Source organism: Ambystoma mexicanum, chromosome 5q (genome assembly GCF_040938575.1).
Source record: "Ambystoma mexicanum isolate Mex_15411 chromosome 5q, UKY_AmexF1_1, whole genome shotgun sequence".
In the NCBI taxonomy this organism is placed as follows: Eukaryota; Metazoa; Chordata; class Amphibia; order Caudata; family Ambystomatidae; genus Ambystoma; species Ambystoma mexicanum.
In genome coordinates, this window is record NC_090933.1 from 908,993,116 (window position 1) to 909,018,408 (window position 25,293).

General features: G+C 42.2%; 1 protein-coding gene across 1 annotated transcript in view; it reads right to left on the reverse strand.

Moving 5' to 3' along the window:
• NIPAL2 (NIPA like domain containing 2) overlaps positions 1-25,293 on the reverse strand; it is a 690,092-nt gene that overhangs the window by 292,269 nt on the left and 372,530 nt on the right. The window contains exon 4 of the mRNA XM_069621416.1: positions 19,713-19,772. Coding sequence (XP_069477517.1) covers positions 19,713-19,772 — 60 coding nt within the window. The remainder of the gene's footprint in view (positions 1-19,712; positions 19,773-25,293) is intronic.

Genomic DNA, 25,293 nt, shown 5'->3' on the forward strand with positions numbered 1-25,293 from the left:
GGTCAATCGAAGAGATCATTTTACACAACTATTCAGCTATGATTGGTTTACACACGACACCAAGCATAGGGGAAGAAAAACAGTACCGCTCTCACTGCTCAATAACTTAGGAAGCCGCGCAATGAAAATAAGTACCGTAGCTACAGATATTTAGATGATCGTTTATTTAGGTATTTTGGAGTAACTTGCCATTGCTCTGCAACATCTCTCGTTATATCAAAATATTCCCAGTTTAATCGGCAGAATGCTGTGTGGGGTAACAGTGGAGTGAATACTGAAACTTAGAAAATGATTTTGGTCAAAAATACGATTCTGGAGTAAGTTTTACAGTGCATGTTAACGAACGCGCACACAAAATAAAGCGGAACAGTCTTAGATGTTCAGCTTTCCTACTTCCACACCATGCTTTGATTAACTACATACTCTACTTGATTGATCAATCTCTTGCACCACCTGCATCAGGGGTCTGCAACCTTTGGCTATCCAGATGATTTGAACTCCCAGCAGCTCTTGCCAGCACAGTCATGTAAAGGGATTATGGGATGGATTCATAGTCCAAAACAACTGGAGAGCTGGAGGTTGCACAGCCTACACAACTGTCATGGAGTAGCTTTACTCCTGGTACTCCATGATTGATTGTCCGGCTGCTTGATGATGCAGGCTTTGTCACGGTAAATTCTTTGCATTCAGCTTGTATTGTATTACATCACTCATAAATGTTTGTTCAGTTTTGCATTCTTTGAGGCAGGCCTAACAGTTGTGCGCACATGTTGTGGTGAAGTACCGAGCTTCAGGTAATTAACGGTCAGCCTTTGTTGAATACGGCAGTTTTGGCAATTGCACTCTTGATGCACGTCAGTTTAGGTTTGGTCACGTTTAACAGAGGTCGCAATCGTTTTAAATGTTAAGATCAAATGATGTTTTATACCCAAATGCACCTATTCGGACCGGCCTGCTCTAGAAGGCAGTAGCGCCTGCTTTCTTTTGGGCTTAAATTTTTCAGGTCAAGTAAATACTGACCTGTGACTGACGACAATCTGATTTTTGTGACGACAATGCGATATTTCAAGTTTTAAAAGCGATTCAGAAGTTTAGACATTCAGGAGTCACTTTTGCCACAGGCCAATCAGCAGCATAAACCACCAATAGGACCACTGACATCTAATTATCCAATTGCAGCCAGCCAAAACCACACAATAGGAATGATGAAACCCTACTATACAATAGCACCAAGCATAAACCAGAAATAGCAACTCTGACATGTTACTATCCAATAACACCAAGCCTAAATCAGCAATAGCACCACTGAATCCCTACAATACATTAGCACCAAGCTTAAATCAGCAATAGCACCACTGAATCCCTACTATACATTACCACTATGTCTAAACCAGCAATAGTACCGCTGACATAGAGGGTCGGACTAAGCCATAAAATTGTCTCAGGCACCAATGAAAAAGTAGCCCGCAGTTGCAAATGGCTATCCTTTTGTGACACTGTTTGAATAATACCCAAGGGGGAGTTTTTTTAATAAAATGTGATGCAAATTGTGCATTTTAAAGAATATTTATTCAGTCACATTGGTCACAACTACTAGCCACATAGTGAAGTAACTCATTAAATTGGCCCACATTGGCCAAAAAAGTGTCCAACTTTGACCCAAAAACGGGCCCATACCAGCATTTTGTGTTTTTGGTTCGGCCATGGTCCTATTGAACCTGCTGGCACCTTACTATCCAATAGCACCAAGTCTACACCAGCAATAGCACCACTGAATCCCTACTATACAACTGGCACCAAGCCTAAACAAGCAATAGCACCACTGAATCCCTATTATACAATAGCACCAAGGCTAAACCATCAATAGCACCACTGAATCCCTACTATACAATAACACCAAGCCTAAACCAGCAAATAATCACTGAATCCCTACTATATAATAGCACCATGCCTACAACAGCAATAGCACCACTGGATCCATACTATGCAATAGCACCAAATGCCTAAACCAGCAATAGCATCACTGAATCCCTACTATATAATAGTACCATGCCTAAACCAGTAGTATCTCCACTGAATCCCTACTATATAATAGCACCAAGCCTAAATCAGCAATCACACAACTGACACCTTACTATACAATAGCACCAAGCCTAAACCAGCAATAGCACCACTGAATCCCTACTATACACTAGCACAATGCCTAAATCACCAATAGCACCACTGACACCTTACTACCCAATAGCACTATGCCTAAACCAGCAATAGAAACTGTGAACCCCTACTACACAATAGCACCAAGCCTAAACCAGCAAAAGCACCACTGAATCCCTACTATTCAATAGTACCAAGCCTAAGCCAGCAGTAGCACCACTGAATCTCTACGATACATCAGCACTATGACTAAAACAGTAATAGTACTGCTGATACCTTACTATCCAATAGTACCAAGCCTAAACCAGCAATAGCACCACTGAATGCCTAATATACAATAGCACCAAGGCTAAAACACCAATAACACCACTGAATCCCTACTATACAATAACACTAAGCATAAACCAACAATAGCACCACCAAATACCTACTATACAATAGCACCAAGCTTAAACCACCAATAGCACTATTGACACCTTACTATACAATAGCACTAAGCCTAAACCAGCAATATGGTACCACTGAATTCCTACTATACAATAGCACCAAGCCCAAACCAGCAATAGCAGCACTGAATCCCTACTATACAATAGCACCAAGCCTATGCCAGCAGTAGCACCACTGAATCCATACTATACATTAGCACTATGCCTAAACCAGCAATAGCACCACCAAATACCTACTATACAATAGCACCAAGCCTAAACCAGCAATAGCACCACTGAATCCCTAATATACAATTAGCACAAAGCCTAAACCAGCAATAGCACAACCAAATCCCTACTATATAACAGCACCAAGCCTAAACCAGCAATCGTACTACTGACACCTAACTTTATAATAGCACCAAGCCTAAACCAGTAATTGCACCACTGAATCCCTACTATACATTAGCATCATGCCTAAACCACCAATAGCACCACTGACACCTTACTACTGAATAGCACAATGCCTAAACCACCAATAGCACCACTGACACCTTACTACTGAATAGCACTATGCCTAAACCAGCAACAGAAACTGTGAAACCCTACTACAAAAAAGCACCAAGCCTAAACTAGCAAAAGCACCACTGGATCCCTACTAAAATTGATAATGATGTGTTTATTTATATAGGGCCTTAATCCAAAGCGCTTTACAGAGCAAATATTTACATACAATATTACCCAATCGTAAATGGTACTTATTTATGAACCTCAGAAGGATGAAAGGCTTAGTTGGCTTTGCCGGGATTCGAACCTGCAGATCAAGCTTAGATTGCAGCAGCAAGCACTCGACCCGCTGAGCTATCTTACTGGCTATCTAACACCACTGAGTACCTACTATACAATTAGCACAAAGCCTAAACCAGCAATAGCACCAATGAATCCCTACTCTACAATAGCACCATCCCTAAACCACAAATAGCACCACTGAATCCCTACTATACAATAACACTAAGCATAAACCAACAATAGCACCACCCAATCCCTACTATATAATAGCACCAAGCCTAAACCAGCAATCGTACTACTGACACCTAACTTTATAATAGCACCAAGCCTAAACCAGTAATAGCACCACTGAATCCCTACTATACATTAGCATCATGCCTAAACCACCAATAGCTCCACTGACACCTTACTACTGAATAGCACTATGCCTAAACCAGCAACAGAAACTGTGAAACCCTGCTACAAAAAAGCACCAAGCCTAAACTAGCAAAAGCACCACTGTATCCCTACTAAAATTGATAATGATCTGTTTATTTATATAGCGCCTTAATCCAAAGTGCTTTACAGAGCAAATATTTGCATACAATATTACCCAATCGTAATTGGTACTCATTTATCGACCTCAGAAGGATGAAAGGCTTAGTTGGCTTTGCCGAGATTCGAACCTGCAGATCAAGCTTAGATTGCAGCAGCAAGCACTCGACCCGCTGAGCTATCTTACTGGCTATCTAACACCACTGAGTCCCTATTATACAATTAGCACAACGCCTAAACCAGCAATAGCACCAATGAATCCCTACTCTACAATAGCACCATACCTAAACCAGCAATAGCAACACTGAATCGCTACTATACAATAGCACCATACCTAAACCAGCAATAGCAACACTGAATCCCTATTATACAATAGCACCAAGGCTAAACCACCAATAGCACCATACCTAAACCAGCTGTAGCACCGCTAGAATCCTACTATACAATCGCACCATGCTTAAACCAGCAATAGCACCACTGGATCCATACTATGCAATAGCACCATGCCTAAACCAGCAATAGCATTGAATCACTACGGTACAATAGCACCATGCCTAAACCAGCAATAGCAGCACTGAATCCCTACAAATGAAATAGCACTAAGCCTAATCCAGCAATAGCAGCACTGAATCCCTACTATACAATACAATAGCACCATACCTAAACCAGCAATAGCACCACTGACTCCCTACCATACAATAGGAAAAGGCCTAAAGCACCAATAGCACCACTAACACCTTAATACCCAATAGCACCAAGCTTAAACTAGCAATAGAAACTGTGAAACCATCCTAGACAATGGCACCAAGCCTAAACCAGGAATAGCACCACTGAATGGCTACTATACAATAGCACTAATCCTAACCCAGCAATAGCACCACCAAATCGCTACTATACAATAGCACTAAGCCTAACCCAGCAATAGCACCACTGAATTCCTACTATACAATTAGCACCAAGTCTAAACCAGCAATAACACCACTGAATCCCTACTATACAATACAATGGCACCATGCCTAAACCAGCAGTAGCACCACTAGAATCCCTACTATACAATAGCAAAGGCCTAAACCCCCCAATAGCACCACTGACACATTAATACCCAATAGCATCAAGCCTAAACTTGCAATAGAAAGTGTGAAACCCTACTAGACAATAGCACCAAGCCTAAACCAGGAATAGCACCACTGAATCACTACTATACAATTAGCACCAATACTAAACCAGGAATAGCACCACTGAATCCCTACAATACAATACAATAGCACCTAAACCAGCAGTAGCACCACTAGAATCCTACTATACAATCGCACCATGCCTAAACCAGCAATAGCACCACTGGATCCAAACTATGCAATAGCACCATGCCTAAACCAGCAATAGCACCACTGAATCCCTACTATACAATAGCACCATGCCTAAACCAGCAATAGCACCACTGAATCCCTACAAATGAAATAGCACTAAGCCTAACCCAGCAATAGCACCACTGAATCCCTACTATACAATAGCAAAAGGCCTAAACCACCAATAGCACTACTGACACCTTAATACCCAATAGCATCAAGCCTAAACTAGTGTCATAATTCCTGCCCCTCATGTTGCTAGCCCTCCAAGATGTCAGGCTGGAGCCAGGCCACGATCACCTACATGGCCCTCAAGGGCCTCTCCATCCCTCCAAAGACCCACTTGGAGTCAGACTTGGCGCTTGTGGCACCAGACTCACTCACTCCCGTAGGATAATATTGAGGATTGGACTTGTAGTGCATTGATGGGGACAAGATGGATGCCCCCACATATTTTGGTTCCCAGAACTGCATGTGCGGTCTAGTCTTTTGGGTGTGGTTCAGCCTAGAGACACCTGAGATACCCAGAGACTATTTAAGCCACACCCAGGCTGAGAAACATGCTTTGTGTTTTCTGCACCTGCAGCGTGACACTCGACGTGTTCGGATCGGTCTCCAGTAGGCCTGCATCTTTCTTTTGCGCTCAGCTCCTGCAAGAACAAGAACACTGTTAAGAACAGCCTTACCTTGCGGCGCTTCTGCCCATCATTCATCACTCCTTCTGTTTTGTGGGCATCTTCGGCGGTGCCATTCCCATCCCGGCACGCCGCTTCCTAAGGAAAAGGGAAAATAACAGAAAAAAGGCATTAGTAAGCATTCTGCAAATCTTTGCTTATTTTTAAATACTGTACAAGCTTCAAATGCTTACCTGAATCCCACCCACTCTGGGGGAACTCTGTCTCCGGAACTTCTCATCCATTGTGAGAGGGAAAAGACACTCCAGGTTAGCGTGGAAACATCTAGAGGTGCTGCATACCGCGCTTACCCACCGCATTTGTTCTTCATAACCGGCATCCACACTGAAAACATTGCGGCACCTAAAAGACACAGAAAAAGAACTCAGTTCAATGCAAATACGAAAGGGGTGCATCGTGCATCGCGCTCTCACTCACCTTCAGCGCTACTCATCTCAGCAGCACGCCGCCATCCCCGGACGCCGGCCATCATCTAAGGAAGGAAAGGAACGAAGTTAGAGAATTGTTCAAAAGACTCATTATACTTACCTGTCGGACTCTTGCCAGTGAAGTAACTAGGCAGCAACGAGCCCGCATCAATCAACGCGCCCCTGCGCTGAAAGCAGGATGGAGAGCACACTATCCAAGAAAACAAGATGAGCTGTGGATCAAAGGGAAGGGGTGGACCCCGGGGAAGAAGGGGTTCAAGCACACAGACACAATAGGGAGTTAAACTCTACCAATCCTGTGTTTCAGGCCCAGTCTCCAGTCGAATAGCCTCTAGGGAAGGGTTCGAGATCGAAAGAGGTCAGAACAGGCTGAGTGTCGTCCCCGTGGTTACCAGGTGAGTGTTACAACTAGCAATAGAAACTGCGAAACCCTACTAGACAATAGCACTAATCCTAACCCAGGAATAGCACCACCAAATCACTACTATATAATAGCACTAAGCCTAACCCAGCAATAGCACCACTGAATCCCTACTATACAATTAGCACCAAGTCTAAACCAGCAATAGCACCACTGAATCCCTACTATACAATACATTAGCACCATGCCTAAACCAGCAGTAGCACCACTAGAATCCTACTATACAATAGCAAAAGGCCTAAACCAGCAACAGCATCACTGACACCTTACTATCCAATAGCACCAAGTCTAAACCAGCAACAGTACTGCTGACACCTTACTATCCAATAGCACTAAGCCTAAAACAGCAACAGCACCACTGAATCCGTGCCATGTATTAGCACCAAGCCTAAACCTGCACCACTGAAACTACCATACAATAGCACTAACCCTAAAGTAGCATTTCCGATGTATTTGATACATTTATTATTTGAATCTACCGAAATGCCACACAACGCCTTTTTACAGTAGCACTTTAATAGTCGTACTTGCAACCAAAAATTAGGATGCACTGCAGAAGAACCAGACCTTTGGGATACCAACTTTATTTCCAGACATGCCCCTGATAACATTCCAAATGAACCCCAGTCTCGATAGTGTGCAAAATACTCAATAAGCAGGTCTAGTGCCATACAATTTTGCAGTTCAAGCCATCAGTCCTCCTGAACTCCCTCTCCGCCAACACCCCCGACCTTGGTGACAGGCTTTTGCTGAGGAAACCATTGAAAAGTTAGATATGTGTGTGGATGGCCCAGGTCCCCCTCCCCGCCAGTTGCACACCTGCACTGCCACTGCGTGTTATAAATGCCCTATCATATCATATCATATAGTGGCAGGGGAGCAGGGGGAGAATGGTTAATTCTTGGGATATGTATTTTACCAGGTGAGCCATTAAATGTGGGTGACAAGAGGAACGTGACACAAATGTCTGTAAATAGTTGAGGGCTGGCAGGAAGAGAGGCAGTTTTTACATCGATATACATGTATCTAAACCCATTGATAAATAATGTGAGCCAATTTCTAACCGTGTCTGACGACTCCTCTTAATATTGAAAGGGAGCTCATGTCGGGGCATAAATCCGTGGGACAATATGCTGCTCGACAGAGCTGTCATGGCACTGTTGATGGCTATGATCCGTCAGTGCGGTCAGAGCGGAGAGCAAGCAAACACAATAAAGTGCACATGTAGCCACTTCCCGGACACGAATGCGCCTGGCCCGAAAGAAATGGTAATTCAGTCCAAACGCTACGATGAATACAACAAGTCAGATTAGCTGTTTAAAACAATAAAATCAGCACAATTAAAAACAAGGGCATGATTAATTTAAACTCTTTTCTTTGCAAAACTGGATTTTGGCGCTGTCTTTCATCTGAGTCCTTTAAATCATATAATTTTTACCTGTGGTTTAAGTGGCTTTTTTAACCACAACTCAGATTAGACACGACATAGACTCGCATTTTTCTATTTCAGATCAATTGTAACTATAACTCACATTTGTCACCTTGACAGACTGGGCCTACAAAGCCATAATCTGAATGTAACAATTCAAAACAAGTTTTGTCAATACAGCAAAGATAGCAATAATAAAAGTCTAAAACTGACTTTCTACAATTAAGTTAAAACAAAACATTCTCTAATTTAGCAGCAAATCAAGGTACAACAGAGTAATGATGGATTAAAAGAGTAATGGGCACAGCGAGGGAATTTAGGGCTTATATACTGGCACAAAACAGCTAAGAAGCGCTGGCGCTGATGCGCCTGGTGAAAAAGAAATATGGCGCATGGATTACAGAATGAATGGGAACTGTAGACCAAACGCTACGATGGCTGCAACAAGGCAGATTGCCTATTTAAAACAATAAAACCAGCACAATTCAAATTATGCCTTTTTACTATTATCAATTTAGAAGTGGTCTCAGGAGGAGCCATCAGATTGTTGTCAACCAATCAGAAGATTACCCACTATAGAAATGTATGCGTAGTCAATGCCCTTAACCAATACTCATAACCCGTAGGTTTTGTCAGCAAAGATTACCGTATGATGTCAGTTATGCCAAATAGTGACTATAAAACCTGTTCTTTTTTATAAGAACGTTGCGAGCAACCACTTTAATTACTTGTATGTTGTCCCTGCTTTATTTGGATGTTAATAAAGCTGGGTTTGCCTTCCACTTTGTCTATTTCAGTGGCTAAGTTCGGTTTTTCTGGCTCCTGAACCTCTGTGTAATATTGGGGTTTCCCAGGCCATTGTGACACTGTTATATCTAAATGCAGGTGCCTAATAACTTTAAACATATGGGTTAAAAAAGAACAATATTTGCACACATTCCACACAAAAGCGTGTCATAAAGAACTACATTTCTGGCTCAGAACACAAAGTACTTGGATATCCAATAATGAAAGAATGACAATCACTATTTGAAGTCAAAATGCAAGTTCCCATTACCTCACACAATTAATGACATTGAGTTAGAATATTCAGATGTCTGCGTGTTACATTCCAAGCTTTCACACAGGTATAGCAACTGCTATTGATGAGCAGGACATGAGACAACCACAACAACTACCATTAATGAGTAGGATATGAGACAGCCAGAACAACTGCCACTGATGAGGAGTGCATGAGACGGCAAGAAGAACTGCCATTGATGAGGAGGGCATGAGACACCAAGAACAACTGCCATTGATGGGGTGGGCATGAGACAGCAAGAACAACTGCCATTGATGGGGTGGGCATGAGACAAACAGAACAACTGCCATTGACGAGGAGGACATGAGAAAGCAAGAGCAACTGCCACTGATGAGGAGGACATGAGACAGTGGAACAACTACCATTGACGAGGAGGATTTGAGAAAAGCGAACACATCTGAGACCTGTCTGAGACATGCCCGATTCAGACTTAGAATAATCCAGGATTTGCAACAATTTTTGTAAAGGGACCAAAACAAGAGGAAATGAGCAACAGTTACATCCATATTATGCAGAGGGGACATATGTTTGGGCGAGAGGAGTACCATCTTGCAGTAAATGCTGCTAAACAAAGGATTTTTTAAAGGAATTTGATGAACAAACTCCTCTTGTGGCTACTTTCCATGCAACAACAGTAAGGTTCAGTCCCAGGAGTGGCTTTATGAACCAGGCACATACTTGAAAGGGCTTTACCTAAATCAGTGGTAACTAGATCACATAAAATCTGCTGATCATAGGCTGCTTTGTCTTCATTGATCAGCTCGTCAGTGATAACTCCATCGGGATTGAATAGATGCACACATCCAAGGGGAGTCAACACAGTTTTTATATGTTATGTCATTTGATATTTGTATAGCGCGTACTGACATTGTTATGGCTTCGAAGTGCTGCGGCAGATGAACGCCCTATGGAAGACCGTAGTCTGTATAAATATCTAAAATAAAAGGAGGATTACAATGTGCGTGAACAGTAATTAGAATTTGCTGATTAGCAGAGATGACTAGGTTAAAACACTTTAAATCATGTAGCGCATATTGCTCAGGCACAGGGAAAACTGCTATGTCAGTGACTATGTTGCAACTGGACCACATTTTATGTGGGACTCAGCTGTATTCTATGGGATGCAGTGTATGAACGGGCATGAGTATTATAATTAGTCTATCAATCCCTAGGGCAACTGTTTACAGTTGAGGGCTCTGCTATACTTTAGATGCAGAACACAAGTATAATGACTAGCATGTAGTTGCATGCAGATTTACATGCACAATTGTCAGATAAAACACAGAAACATCAGCACAAGTCTTCTTGTCTGTACCATCTTGTTATAACAGTAAATGTTGGTGGTGGTAATACATAGTCACCTATAGAGAGAAATACCGACTTTGTCGTCCGTGCTTTCGTCAGTCTAAAGGACAACCAGTCCACTTGAGAGAAACCACTTGCAAGTGCCGCCCTTGACTGCTTCACAAGCTAATTGCACAAATTCACTTCTATCTTTCTGTATTAATGACAGATACTTATTTTACTGAATAGTAGAAATGTGTGTTTTTACGAGTTCCAGAAATGAAACTCAAGTCGAATCACAATATTGTAACGGGAATCAATGAGAGAAGAGTCGTCGAAAGGAGCAAGGAGAGGGAGTGTGGATGGTGGGTCCGTGTATTATATTTTATCTACAATAAAGAAATGCTTCTGAACTAACTGCATGTGATGTGGACATTGCAAGTAGCGACTAGTTAGAGGAAGGGCCCCGCTGCTACTGGCTCTGCTCTGCTGCTTCGGTTGACTTTCAACTAGAAATAGTTCCGTTTTGGAGTATTGCTTACTGGAAATGCATAGAAGCTTTTGAAGACAGTTGGGGTTACTGTGCGGAAATACGCGAGACTCTATCAGGGTGCGTAGGGTGCCGCGAGCATGCTCCGTTTAGAGAAAGGCACTTAGCACCGTCGTCTCACAATATTACCAGGATAACAGAGAGACACACCTGTAAGCATTGTTGTGTACTAAGAGAAGGCCATGCCCTTCATGCTGACAAGCGAATATCAGTGTTACCAAGACTACAAGCGATGCTGTACTCTCAGAAAAAATAGGTCTGACCAAAAGGAAGCGGATACAAAATAATAGAAATTGTGAAGAGGAGCATAAAGACAATTGTTTATAACAAAAAACTGCAATGAAAAAGGACATTTAAAAAAAAGTTGTCCTAAACAAGCTAAGCAGAGAAATACTTTCAGTCAATCAATATTTAAATCCAGTTGGATAGGGGAGACAACAGTGGAAAGGATAATATGCTATATAACCCTTTGCCTCCTAAATCTTTTCTAGCTTCACCAGGAGAACCACCAATACCATGGAAAAGGTGTAAAAATGTATTTGAGCACTATGTGAACAGAGTTTGTGGTATCAATTACAGCATAGAAAGAACATACATCTCTTCTGATGCATTGTCTGGGGACAGCTGGCCAGGACAAGTTTGACATTTTACCAGAATTGGGTGCAGAGGATACCACAGACCTAAATGAATACAGGAAGTGCATAGTTAAACTGGACAAACACTATGAAGTGAAAACTAGTGTGATATTAGAAGGCTACACTTTCAAAAACCTATGCAAAATGAACGGGAAACAGCTGAGCAATTCATACCTGCTCTAAGAGCTTTGGCAACAACATGTCATTTCAGCCAAAAAACTGACGAAAGATTGAGAGACAAATTTATGCTAGAGGGTAGAGATGGAAAAATATGCGAGCAACTGTGGTCCAAAGGGGATCCAGCTTTGGAATAAGTGTAGGTGTCGCGAAAGAAGTGGAACGCACTAATAAATGCATGAAGGTGTTTAGAAAACAAGGAGAAGGGGATAGCAGTTGTAGAGAGTACTTCGGGATCTAATGAAATAGCTGCTCTTAATGTGGATGCAAGTAAGAAAGGGGAGCTTCCCGTAAAAGGGCAGTATCATCCTGTAAGACCAAACCAGCAAAAAATGAACTTTGAGCAGCGTAGAGGTTGTAGATGTGACACTTTGTATCATGAGGCCAGCAACCCTCTTTTCCCCACAATGAACTTGCTGTGTGGCAAACGCAGAAGAAAAGGACACGTAATGAAGTGTTGTAGCTCACAACAAAAGAGACTTGAGGGTTATTTAAAGACCACTTCTGCAACCCCTCTACATGACGCTATCCTTACAACTACCCAAATTCCAAAAGGACCTAGTGGCAACAGAGAAGGTAACAGCTTGCCACCAGAAATACACAAAATCTCAATCAACAAAAATGACAATTTATTGGTACACAAATAAATTATTACATTCAATATAATTCAGAAGCAAGCATGTTGCCTTGATACCTACCTTAAAATACAGACAGTTGTTTAGCTCTATTGATAGTGTCTAAACAACAATTGCCACCACTACTGTGTTCATGAGCATGGAAAAACGGTTGTTGTTTCATCAAAAAGTCTTAAACTAGTATATTACTAGTTTTGACACCACAATAACTTGGCTAAAAGCTCATCATAGCTATTCACTCATACATACACTCAATTTACTCATCCCTTAATTCATACCTATTACATCCAACATGTTTCATTCCTCTCTATATACATATAAACAACTTTCATATGGATTTCTTCAGAGGCTCGTCGTTTACCGCTGTAGCTCAGGTAGTCATCTGCATAACTTTTTGTGTAACCTCTAAATCCAGCCACACGTTTCACTTCTTCTCTTTAATATGAAGCTGTGCACTAAGATTATTATTCCTGAGTGACTCTTTCACCTTCTCTGAAATGATGACATGAACACTGGCATTAATTACTGTCTCTTAGTTTGCTAGACAACAATTATCAAACTGTGGGCTAGATTGCCCCTTGTTTTTCAGATCACTATGTACTATTGGTATGCACACGACCCCATTTCGCACAACCTCTCCTCGATTTACAAATGCTCTGTGTCCTTATTTTGGATATTTTTAAAAAACCTTATTTTTTGCAATGGAAACAGCACACTCCACTTTTTATTGCAAAATGGTGGAGGTGCTATATGATTATATAGCATTTAACTCCTTCCATGTCCATTGGCCGCACCTCAGCTCTAGACACTAAATTATGTTTTCACCAACTACCTCCTTAGTTCTTGTTAACAAAATGTGTAAAGCTCATGTTTACCTCTAGGTTAATAAGATTCACTCTTCAATCAGCACATAGTCATCTTCCTACTTGCAACTTGAGTAATTCATTCGAAATTCTCTTCCTGTTACTTGGTACGTGGGATTTCTCAGTCTCTTCGATATCAGGGTCTGGATCGCGTGTCTATGAAGCAACAACCCGTAAACACTACATTACGTTTGTTTTCCTGTCACAATAACGGTTGCTCATTCAACACCTACACAGAAGACAAAGGGCCATTTACACTTTTGTAAATATTGTAACTTGCGTGTTCATTGTGGAGTTGTTTTTTCAATGTGTGGCTTCCTCAATTCATTTACTTCTGGGGCCGTTCGCTCACACTCGGTCTGGAATCTCCAACTGCGTGCCTAAAAGCCAGGTGCACACACAGGTATTGTTAGCGGTCCGCTCAAGTCTGGCATTTGTCTTGCCACACTTTAAGAGCATAGCCCTAAGGATATTGTGGCTTTTGTTTCATTTTGAAAGGTGGCTTACCAGAGTTCACTTGGCTAGTTTCAAAACAGCTTTATTCAGTTTGTGTCCCTTCTTCTGCTGGCGGTTACTTTCTTTTAGTCCTACTTCTATGTTTTGGAGCGTCTCCATCGTTCTTTTCGGATCGGAATAGCGATCCCTGCTGGATCTACTAAGAGGATTTCATACATCGTTTTTGCAGGCACTCAATGTTGTAACGTATTGGTGTCCTCTGCACAACTCCGCTTGTATTGGTCTGTCACCACACATATGTTTATACTTAATGCCCATGTTACTTCAATATGATGTGCTTACACACCTCGTAGTACAATTACTCTCTCTCAGTCCGTATATCTATACTGTGATAAACCTATTTCGGGAATGTTTTACATAGTCAATAAACAAACATTTCAAAATTCTAGTGGGACACAGATTCGCACCACAGGGTCAGTGGTACTGCATTGTAAGTATTCATTCATTTATATTTTGTCAAGGGTCCAACTAGTCGATCTGTTCATTAAGACCTCTCTCATTACTTCCAGTCAGAAAAATCATACTTTGTTCCATTGTCCATAATTTCCTTTTTGCATTGTTCAGATCATTCACTTGGGATAAGACTGCCCACTTAATTTGATCTGCAGTGTGGATGAATTCAATGCAGTGCGCCACTAAGGATGCAGTATGCACTCTGTACTTGATACAGCTTGTGTGTTCTGTTATTCTTATTTTAATCTTTCTCTCTGTTTTACCTATGTAAGGTTTTTTACCACTGACACCAAATGCCATATATGACAATTTTCGTGTTGCAGTTCATGAAACTCATCTGTTTCCAAGGTCTACACAGTCCTATGTCTACCTCCGAGCTTCTAAATGTCTGCGAACAACGAGAGCACGTCCCACATGGTGAATGACCACTTGCCTGTGGTATGGCCCATGTCTCTGTCAAGGCAATCTGTCTTTCCGGCCGCAAACGGATATCATTACGTGTAACCTGATCTTTCAAATGTGTGCTCCTTTTAAATGCTATACTCGATTTCTGTTGACAAATTACTGAAAGTATTCACGAACACCAGTTTCTCATCCTCTCTTTTGGATAGCCACGTTTCTCTATATTGAAGAAGGGACTCACAGTTGTTGTTACTTGCCCTTTTCATAGATTTGGCAGTCAACCTACTCAGGTAGCCTCTGTTGTGTAACCTCGCCCTAATGTCTGATGCTTCCTTTTTAAAATTTTGTCTCAGTGTGCTGTTCCTTTTCAGTCTCAGAAATTGCCCCAGTGGTAAATCGTCTTGCACGTGTCGTGGATGGTAACTACTGAAATGTAACAATGCGTTATGGTCTGTTGGTTTATGATAGGGTTTTACAAACAGTACTTTATTTGCTTCATTAGCCATAATGCTAATATCTAGAAGATTGAGTGTGTTTTACTCATATTAGAGGTGAATTTCAGGTATCTGTTTGCCCATTTATCCACTCACAGAACTGTCCACTTCAGCCCCAACCAGAATGTTGTCTATGTACCGTCGCCATAGACACACCTGGTATTTAAAGGGGTTATTGTCTCCATTAATTCTGTTGATTTCAAAGGCTTGCATATAAAGATTGGAAACACTCAGTGCTTGGATTGCCCCAATTGCCATCCCATGTACCTGATGGTAAAATGCTTTATTGAAATGGAAATAGTTTTCAATTGGTGCAATTTCTGCACACCAGAGAATAAATGAGGCTGGTGTCTTTGTCTCCATCTGGTTGAGGAGCAATCATTCTTATAGCATGATAATAGATGCCCCTTGTGGAATACTCATATATAAAGCCACCATATTTAGCCCTAACATAAGTTCTTCTTCTGGGTTGAAATGTAACCCTTCTATTTCTTTGATTTTTTGCGTGGTGATCTGCACATATGAGGTCAGTCCTTTCACCATGGGTTGTAAAAATGTTTCTGCAAAACGTGAGAGGCGTTCTACGGGCCACCGCTCTGTTGGGCTCACAGATACGCAATTCCTCTGACTTGTAGGATCGCTGGGCTCCGCTCTGCTGGGCTCACCGTGCCCTCCCTTCTGCCAGGCCGTCCTCACGTGCAGCGCTTCTCCACTTCGCGCTCTCTGCTGGACTCGTCACTTGCAGCCGCACTGGGCTTTGTACTGCGGGCACTCTTGCTGCCTTCCACTGTGCCACGGTCCGCTCCGTGGACACTTCTCGTCGGCAGGTCTGCTGGGCTTCTTCCCTCTGCTGTGTAGCCTTACCCTCCGGTACTCTGCTGGGTGCAGCGCGCTCTCATTCCTGATGGGTGCCTTGCCCGTCATGGCTTCCACTACTGGGCCTCACGGACACTCTGTTCTGCTGGGGTGCCTTCATCTGCCTCATGTGTCTGCTGCTGGGCTCATCTCACCCTTCTATTCCATCTGTTGCAGTGTGGGAACTCATCTGCCTCGTCGCCAGTTGTTGCTCCATTAACAGGGTCTCTACATGTGGCCTATACAAAGGACACAGGAGCTGTGTTACCCAGATCAAACCTTCTCTTTATTCCTCCTTACACTACTGACTTTCCTTCCTCCCCGTCTCTCCCCTTCCTCCCGCTTCCCATTCCGTCCCCTTGGCCCGGGTCCTTCCTTCTTAAAGCAGCTCGTCCTGTTTCCCTGGTAACACCATTTACCCCAAAAAGTTGCCCAAAAATGTACCCTCCGCTACTGCTCAAAAAGTATGTCATGAAAATTCATGGAGCACAGATGCAAGCAAGCGTCATCTCTGATTGGATTTGAACTGGTGAGCTCCAGGTAGCATACGGGCCAAGACAGAGAGCCTGTGAACTGCCTGAGCTTTCTAACAAGCTATGCGCAAGGTAGTCTGATGTCTTGAACGGGGAAGGCTAGTCCAGGCATCCGCTCAGGGCTGGTCCAAAATACTTGGCAAAAGGGGGCATTTACTAGGAGTGTGTGGGCATCCGGGGAACAAGTCCCACCTTTATCGATTTTCACCAGTGCTTTAGGGCTACTCACTAAGAAAATGAGCAAATAGTTTGTTCGAGGAGATGGTTACCCAGGCTGTTTTAGCATAAATCTAACAAAACGAATGGTGTTTTGAGCTTGCCGACTCCAATAACAAAATGCAATAGTCTTTTGTGGATCATCAGATTCTGGGGGAGGCAATAAAGGAATGTTGCCAGGTATATGAAGATTATTTAAAATGGAACTTACAAAAAAGAAGGAATTGGTGTTGCCACCAGAAGGTGTGGGCTGGGTACCAAGCGAGGCCCGGGAAATAATGCTCAAATTTGCCCCATATTACACATTTTTATCAAGCTCAACCCTTTTCCTATCAGAAGATTTCGAAATAAAATAGGATAACACAAAAAAGAGGCCCAGGTTGCAGAGGCCTACTGGGAAATCTCCAGAGTTCCCTATAGGGCAGTCCACCCCTGGCCACCACAAACCAGTTGGATTAACACGACACTGGGGTACTTTAGGCTTAGATGCATCAGCACCCCAAGGTTTTGTCTTCCTTGTCCTCAGTCACACTAGCACCCCCCCCCCTTCCCATCTCCCCCATCTCCTCCATCTCCTCTTGCAGATCCACAGGCAGTAGTGCAAGACACATCCATATCAGTATACATTGGAGGAAAAAGTCTCTCTTGTTCTTGGAAGGTGCAGAGGGGAAAGGCTTATGTGCTAAATTGTAAATTGTTATGGGTTATTTATAACGCGCGTGTGCTGGGGATCGAACCTGTGTTGCTCTGCATTGTCTTGCTTTCAGGACGAGTGTGTTGCCCCTAAGCTATCCCTCCGAGCCTAACGTGCTATCCAACAGACTCTGGCAGTTGTTTCTGGAGGGCTGGCACCCCACAGTCAGGGCACACATGCGCAATGCACAGTCTTCCTGAGAAGCAGGCACTTATTACCAAGAAAACGCTACTGAGAATGTCATCATCCAATTACTCTGTTACTTGAATTGTGACATTGTCAGCCAAAAAGCCAGCTACTATAGCTTAGCGGCAACGCGCTCGCCTTGAAAGCAAGCATGGAGCAACACAGGTTCGATCCCAGGCTACGCGCTTAGAAACCTCTGGGTATTAAGTGCTTTATAAAAGACCTATCATAGCATACATACATACAGACATGCAAATGTTTCTCAATTGTAATTGGTATGTTAAAACATACTAAAGATATCAATGTTAGATCCTTAATCTAAAATGCATTGCTAATCCAGAGAAAGTACAATTCTTCACAATTTGGTAACACCCTAATTCAACACTATAAAGCTACACATAATATAAAGTCAAATATTTTTTAAAGATGTGCAATACTCACTGACACATTTTGCCCAGTTTGTGGTTCATTGGTGTCTTTCAACAATCGTCCTTGTAGATTAATAAAGCCCAAAGGGTGGGCATTAGCAAAGAAATGTCCATGGCATGGCACTCAAAAAATGAATAGAAAACTGTTATGCTCTGGTTTCCCTGTTACTGGGTATTGAGTGGGGAGTGCTGCTCTTATTGGAATGTTGGCAAGGAATGTTGATATGTGGTGTGACTGGGACATACCATTTGTGTCAGTTGCGGCCAGTTTAGCTTGTGATGTGGACCGGTGGATGTCTTCCTGCCAACCTCTATACCTGTATCCTTAAGCTTCACATACTTATCTGTTATTCCCTGTACGAACCTCATTAAAGCCTTTATCTCACTTCACATCTCAGTGAACTTGCACGAACCCATAACAACCGACTTAACAAAAACATCAACAGGATTGATTGTGTGTGTCCCTATTTTGTTCACATGGGCAACAAACAAACTTGCCATATTTGAATAATTAAATAATTCGTTTTGAAAATAAAGAAAGCCAAAGCAGTCACCTAGAACCATCTGAAATCGAGAAACCTTCCACTTTCAAAGCTGTTTTGTTACTTGACCTGTTATGCATTTATTGTGAGCACAGCACCCCCATAAAGTGGGCGTAATGCAGCTCTCCCCCATTTCAGCAGTATTAAAGACAAATTCCATCACCTAAATGCATAAAAGAGAGAGTTTCTGCACCTGACCTCCCTCCAGGATAAACAAGCACTAGCCCTCACTGGGTTAGACAACGCCATCACCTTATTTTGTGAGTGTCTGAGTGACTTTACGAGTGGTGATGTCACAATGGCAGACTCTTCTCCTTCCTCTGCACCGAAGGCCGCGGTGAACGTGCATAAGGACACAAACATTTTGAATATGAACACCTAGCGGTCAGCATAATTCAAAAGTTGGCAACATAGGTCATGAAATGGTACCGTACAGTATGCCATGTGCCTGACTGTTCCTTCAAATAAATGTGCATTGCATGTATCTATTCTCTTCAAAGGGGAAGGCCCTTGGTTGTTCCGGGACAGCGTGGTGCCTTCAACCGCAGGGAGAACAATGAGATTGAAAAGACTAATACAAACTAGTCTAAATAAATCAAGAGCCGTGGCAGATCAGTCTCCCTTCTGGAACCATCACTCTGGAACAGAATACATGTCTCCATTCATAGGGAAAGATATGATTTTAAGTCTGAGAAGTAGAATAGCTCTGCTGTGAATTATTCATGTGGAGCGCCAAGAAGCCCTCTTGATTGGCGACTGACACCTTATAGAGGAGACTATACATACTAACATAGTATACCAAATTTAGAGATTAGCACTTAGCTATATTCTGTCTTACTGAACAGAAATTACTGCACACATGACCTTTCCTAATTCTGTTTAATTTTTCCAAACCACTCATTGTATTAATAGAAATAATGATAATAATAATAATAGAGTTCACTTACCTAGAATATCGGAGGCCCTCAATAGCTCTTTCAGGAACACAATGGAAATAACAGCACTACCTGAGCAAAAAAAAGAGAAATGAAAGGTCCAATTAAAATGTCTCAATGTTCTCAGCACGTTTCTTTTTTTCCTACATCTACATTATCCTGCTTCAACTTAAATCTAAAAATAAACAGAATTCACACTTCTCATGAATCGTTACATTTTGCTTCCCTGTATAAAACTACCGGTTATTTTCAAATTTGATGCTGATAATGGAAAGTGATCAATATTCAGGCCCTAGACTGGTTGGCCTCCTTCCTCTCTGATCGACTCTCCCAGGTCCAAATGGGGTACTTTCTCTCCAGCACCTCTCTCTCCACATGCGGTCTTCCACAGGGCTCTAACCTCTCAGCTTGGCTCTTCAATCTTTACTTGGCACCACTGGCCCATCTCATCTCTACCTTCTCTCCTAACTTTTAGTGTTATGCGGATGACACTCAGCTCTCCTCCAGGCTGCCCTCAGCCTCTTCTCCTCTCACGCTCATTCCTGACTGTCTATCTGTGATTCAGAAATGGTGTGCCTCTAACGATCTCTGCCTGAATGCTAGTAAGGCTGAGATCCTTTTCATTGGGACCCCTGCTCCCGCTTTCTCTCTTTCTCTCATCTTCGGCACAACCCTCTCCTTCTCCCCTCACATCACAGATGTCTATAAGACGTCCCACTAGCACAAGCACCATCTTAGAGGTATTCCTCCTTTTCTCACTTTCCCCCAGAAGCTCACCGCCTCCGGAGCCCTAGTTCCCCCTCGGTTGGACTACTGCAACAGCCTCTTTCTAAATGTGTCTGCCTCTACTCTTCGCCCCCTGCAACTAATACAGCACAGGACTGCAAACATTGTCCCTGGCCTCAAGCCAAGGAATTGCATCTCTCCAGTCCTGAAATCTCTCCACTAGCTCCCAGTGGCTGCAAGGATCAAGTTCCAAGAGCCAACAAATTACTCATGTGCTTTTGGAAGATTTTTTTTTAAATTATTATTATTATTTTTGCATTGTCCTAAGAGCTTTCTGTGGCCGGGGACAACACTACATCCAACTCTCTCTTCCTAACCAGTTTCCTTCTAAAGCCCTCTGCTCATCCACCTCCAACTCTCTGAGGGTCAAACACTTCTCCAGGCTGAGAGTGGGGGTAGATCTCTCTCCTTGGCCAGTACCTCCCTCTGGAACAGCTTCCCTGTCGCTCTCAAACTTGAGCAGGACCACCTCAGGACCCGGAAGCAACTCAAGACCTTCCTTTTTGCCTGTCCTTTCTCTCTCTCACCCCTGCTGATGTTCTTGTCTGCAGCACTAACTGGTTACCTCCCTCTGAACCTTACAGTGACCAGGCTCCTTCAGGACCAGTAGCCCCATGCTCTGCCTCTGGGCCTACTGCACACTGTATCCGCAACCCGACAGTCCCCTGCCTCCTTGCATTTACTTAGAACTGGCCACCACGGTGGCACTTACTTGAACTTTGCTATTGCACTCTCCCTTTCCCTTCCCCTGGCACTTCCCGTCTCCCTTCCCCTTGCACTTGCACAATCTGAATGACACAAGGCCTAGTAAGATTGTTTGTTTTGTTCCCTTTTGTCTTCCCCTTCCTTGTCTTGTCACGCTTAGAAACACTTGTGTGGAGGCACGTTATAAATGACTTATATCATATATCATATAATTCACATTTAAATAGGTAGGGATAATGTGCCACTATCCTGGCTGATAACAGACTGACCTTCCGCTCACGTCTATGTGTGAAATATCTTCAAGGGGTCATCCAAGTCGGTTACTTCCTATACACCGATAGAGAGATAGACCAGAGATTCCCCAGAGAACTCTACAATGACATGTACTGACGACATGAGGCCAGTCCATGGCGCGGAACAACTCAACTCAGATTCAGAGCTTACATTTAAAGGTGCTAAATATAAAGTATTCATTTCTGGACATAATCTAGCTTATTATTCTCTCTAGTGGGTAGTGCAGACAGCACATTTCCCAGAAACACTCAATAATATCTTTGTTCTGTTATTGAAAAAATATATGATTTTTATGCATCCATAATTGTACATTAGCATAACTGATGACATCACAAACATGACTGTAAACTGTTTTATTTTGAGGGGAGTGGGGTTTTTACTCTGATATAAAGGACATTGTAATGGAGCAGGTGGACACATTTCCCATAGCTCCCCCCCCATTACCACTATCATACCGCTATCACAGCAGGAGAAGAGCTAAATGTGGGACCCCATGTGTTGTTTGTGTCGATACTGCATCGAGATGATATGCACTCAGGCAACCATATTAAATTTACCCTCGTACTGAAAGAGTGGAAGGATATCAGCACGCACCATTGTACATCTGATGAGGGTAGAAGTAATCTCATGAAGAAAATATGAGGACATACAGAAACTATATGAAAATACTTAAGCGTGAGATGATATAACCATAGTGACAAGAGAAACATGTATGACAGGATAAAGTAATCATATATACAAAGAAGATAAAGTAACTTGCTTACCAATAAGTGTACATACAAAGTAATGCAAGGTGGATGAGACATATAGAAGCTTGCTACAGAGGAAAATATAATGTGGCTAAAGCGACCATGATAGGAAGATGGACGTCGGCTTGTGTTACGATTCAATCCAGCTACCTCAGAAACAGACCAGGGCTGTAGAGTCCAGAGACGTTGGAGAAACACCCTTGTGTGCAAAATAAATAGGACTCTATGCTGGCCTGTGATCAAGGGTGCTATTTTAAGGATTAATTGCAAGGCGCAAAGGGAGGCAGACAGATAAAGCTATGTACACAAGATATATTTTTCTCTTAAATTAAAGAAGAAGAAAACATCTGCAAGAGACAAGTATTGGACAATTAAGAGTGAATAAGGTCTATACAGGACGGAGTGAGGAAGTCTCTAGAGGCCAAGAGGGGCAAAAACACCCAGTATAATAAATCAAATAACTGTAAATAGGAGGTCAAAACTGACTAATTTGCAGTCTCCTCACGTGTGATTTAGAAGTCAAAAACAAGGGCTATTCATTAAGCTTTGGGTAAAGATAGTGATGTGCTTGCACTCCCTCGAATGTCCTACAACAGACAGCAGGCTACAAGGTCAACTACAGATGGCAAACTTTGGTTTATGGTTGGACTGATGAAAGAGAATGGACTTACTTGGAAAGTGGGCAGTAATCTGATGTGACTCAAGCACCTAGGTTTCGTTTTGCTTACGTGCTGCTAGCGAGACGAAAGTCCAAGGTTGGGTGAGCATGCCAACCAATCAGATGGTCTATGGGGCAATGTGGTATATGCCAATTTGCAGCCATTTTCTTTGCTATAATCAGTATTATACATATTCTGAGGTAGTTCAAGGTGTGCCCTACAGATGAGGGGCAGCCAATGATGTAATAACCCATATATATTCAATAGGTACATATGTTCCCCTAACCAATCCTTCCCTTTAATAGGTTTTACAGTTTGCCACATAGGATGATGGCATCGAGGATCATATTGGGGTATATAACCTTGTAAAATCAAGTTTGTGTGTGTGTGCGAGCATCAGTCAGTTGTACATCTGTTCGCATTGCTTTATTGAATAGAGAATAAAGTGGTATTTTTACATATTTTCAGAGTCTGTCCGGTTATTTGGCCTGAGATCTTAAATGGCAATTCCATCTAGCACAAAAGACGCTTTAAGGTGCTAGACCACATCTTGGTAGCAGTGCGGATGGTTCAGGTCTAGTCAACCAAGGCCCAGATCTAGATCTGCAGACTTTCGGCTGCTTCCCCCATTAGGTAGAAGACAGCAGAGTTTCCTGTGGTGATTGGCGTGTAACCAAACATGGTAAGAAGATATGGTTGGCAGGTCCCTCTTTGACAAAATTCCTGTTGGTCCCCATACGTGCCCCGCAGATGGAAGGTGAACTGGTCGGTTGAGGAAGAGTCGATGCCGAGGAACTCGAGCTGAACCAGAGATGTAAGTAGAACATTGAAGGTGGCAAAAATAGGGGAATGGATTGTGTTGTAAATATAAGGTTTAAAAGTAACAGGATTTTTTTAAATCATAAAGAAGAAAGTTGGTTACTTCGATTCCTGGTTCCAAAGGGACGGAAGGGTATGCAGTAAAAAGACTACAAATCGGGGTGTTAAGGATTTCTGAGGCAAGGTAAACAAGAAGAGTGCGTATCAAACTCCAAGATGGAGTAAAAATGAAATGAGATTCATTTACTAAAGGTAGTTAAGGAAGGCATACACAGGGAAAAAATATTCAAGTGCACATGTGTATGGAGTGATAATATGTCAGTGTAAAGCGTTTGTTGTGTCTAGATGAGTAGATATAAAATGATGGTAAAAAATTAAAAGTGATTATTAGATTTTATCAGAAAATTGACGTCAATTAGGATGATAAAAATCTAAGGAAAGTAATAAATAGAGGAGATTCTTAAAATATAAATGAAGAAATAATAAGCTACTTAACATTGACAGAAAGTGTAAACAAAGAAGCAAAAAGAACATCATTGCATATATTTTAAAAGTGGTTACAATATTTTGATTTTCGGATAATAAGCAGCGTTTGATGGTGCCTGCTTAAATTGATCAGTGCAGTATATTGGATAAGATAATGAAGAATAAAAGGTTGGGTAAGTATAGACAGTTGAGACTGACTTGTCATCATGGGGGACACTCCTCTTCTACACTTATGCAGAACATTGCCGAACTACACAGCCAAAATTAGGAAGCATCAGTTGGAGTGAGGTTGAGGTATGACCAAAGAGACATTCATGCTGTGGCTACAAGAGGGTTTGTGGTCAAAAACAGTATTGCAACATATGATGACATATTTGCATGCCACATATAAGGGAAAGAAGTTACAGAAAAGGTTTGCTATTTTAAAGTTATGGAAGATGTATCAGAGTGAGAAGGAAGATCTGCCTGAGAAGGATTGGATGCTCAGTCAGCACAAAGGGGGTTTATAACGCCTTCGGCTCCCCTTTCCTCTTCGGAAAATAACAGCTTAGATTCAGAGGAGAAGGTATTTTATCCTTTAAAGGAATTGAAAGCAGTGGCAGGGTTTGTTAATCCGACATATGAGCTCCCCGCTTTTAAGAGCGAGGACAATGTGGAAAAGAGCAAAAGCAGAATGCAAATATATGTCAACAAACAATGAAAGCAAACAGCAAAATGAGAAAACAGACAGATATGATAGACAGATGGAGATAGAGGAAGAGGCAAGGAAACAGAAAGAAATAAATGACAAAGCTAAGGGAATAACAATAGTACAGAATTAATGGATGGGAGGACAAATATTGCTTATGCTGGACGATAAGGCATTGATGGGGTTCGAGAAAGAGATGAGGAGGAAAAGAAAGAAAATGAAGAGTAAACAAAGAGGAGAAGAAAGAGAAAACAAGTGAAGGAAAGAATGAAGAAGGTATGAGGTGAGGAAAGAAAAGGAGAGATGAGAAGAGATTAGGGGAGATAGAAGCTCAAAGAATGAAAGTACGTAGGTTGCAAAGAAGGCGAGAGGAAGATGAATTGAGGGTGGTGAGGTGAAGAAGAAAT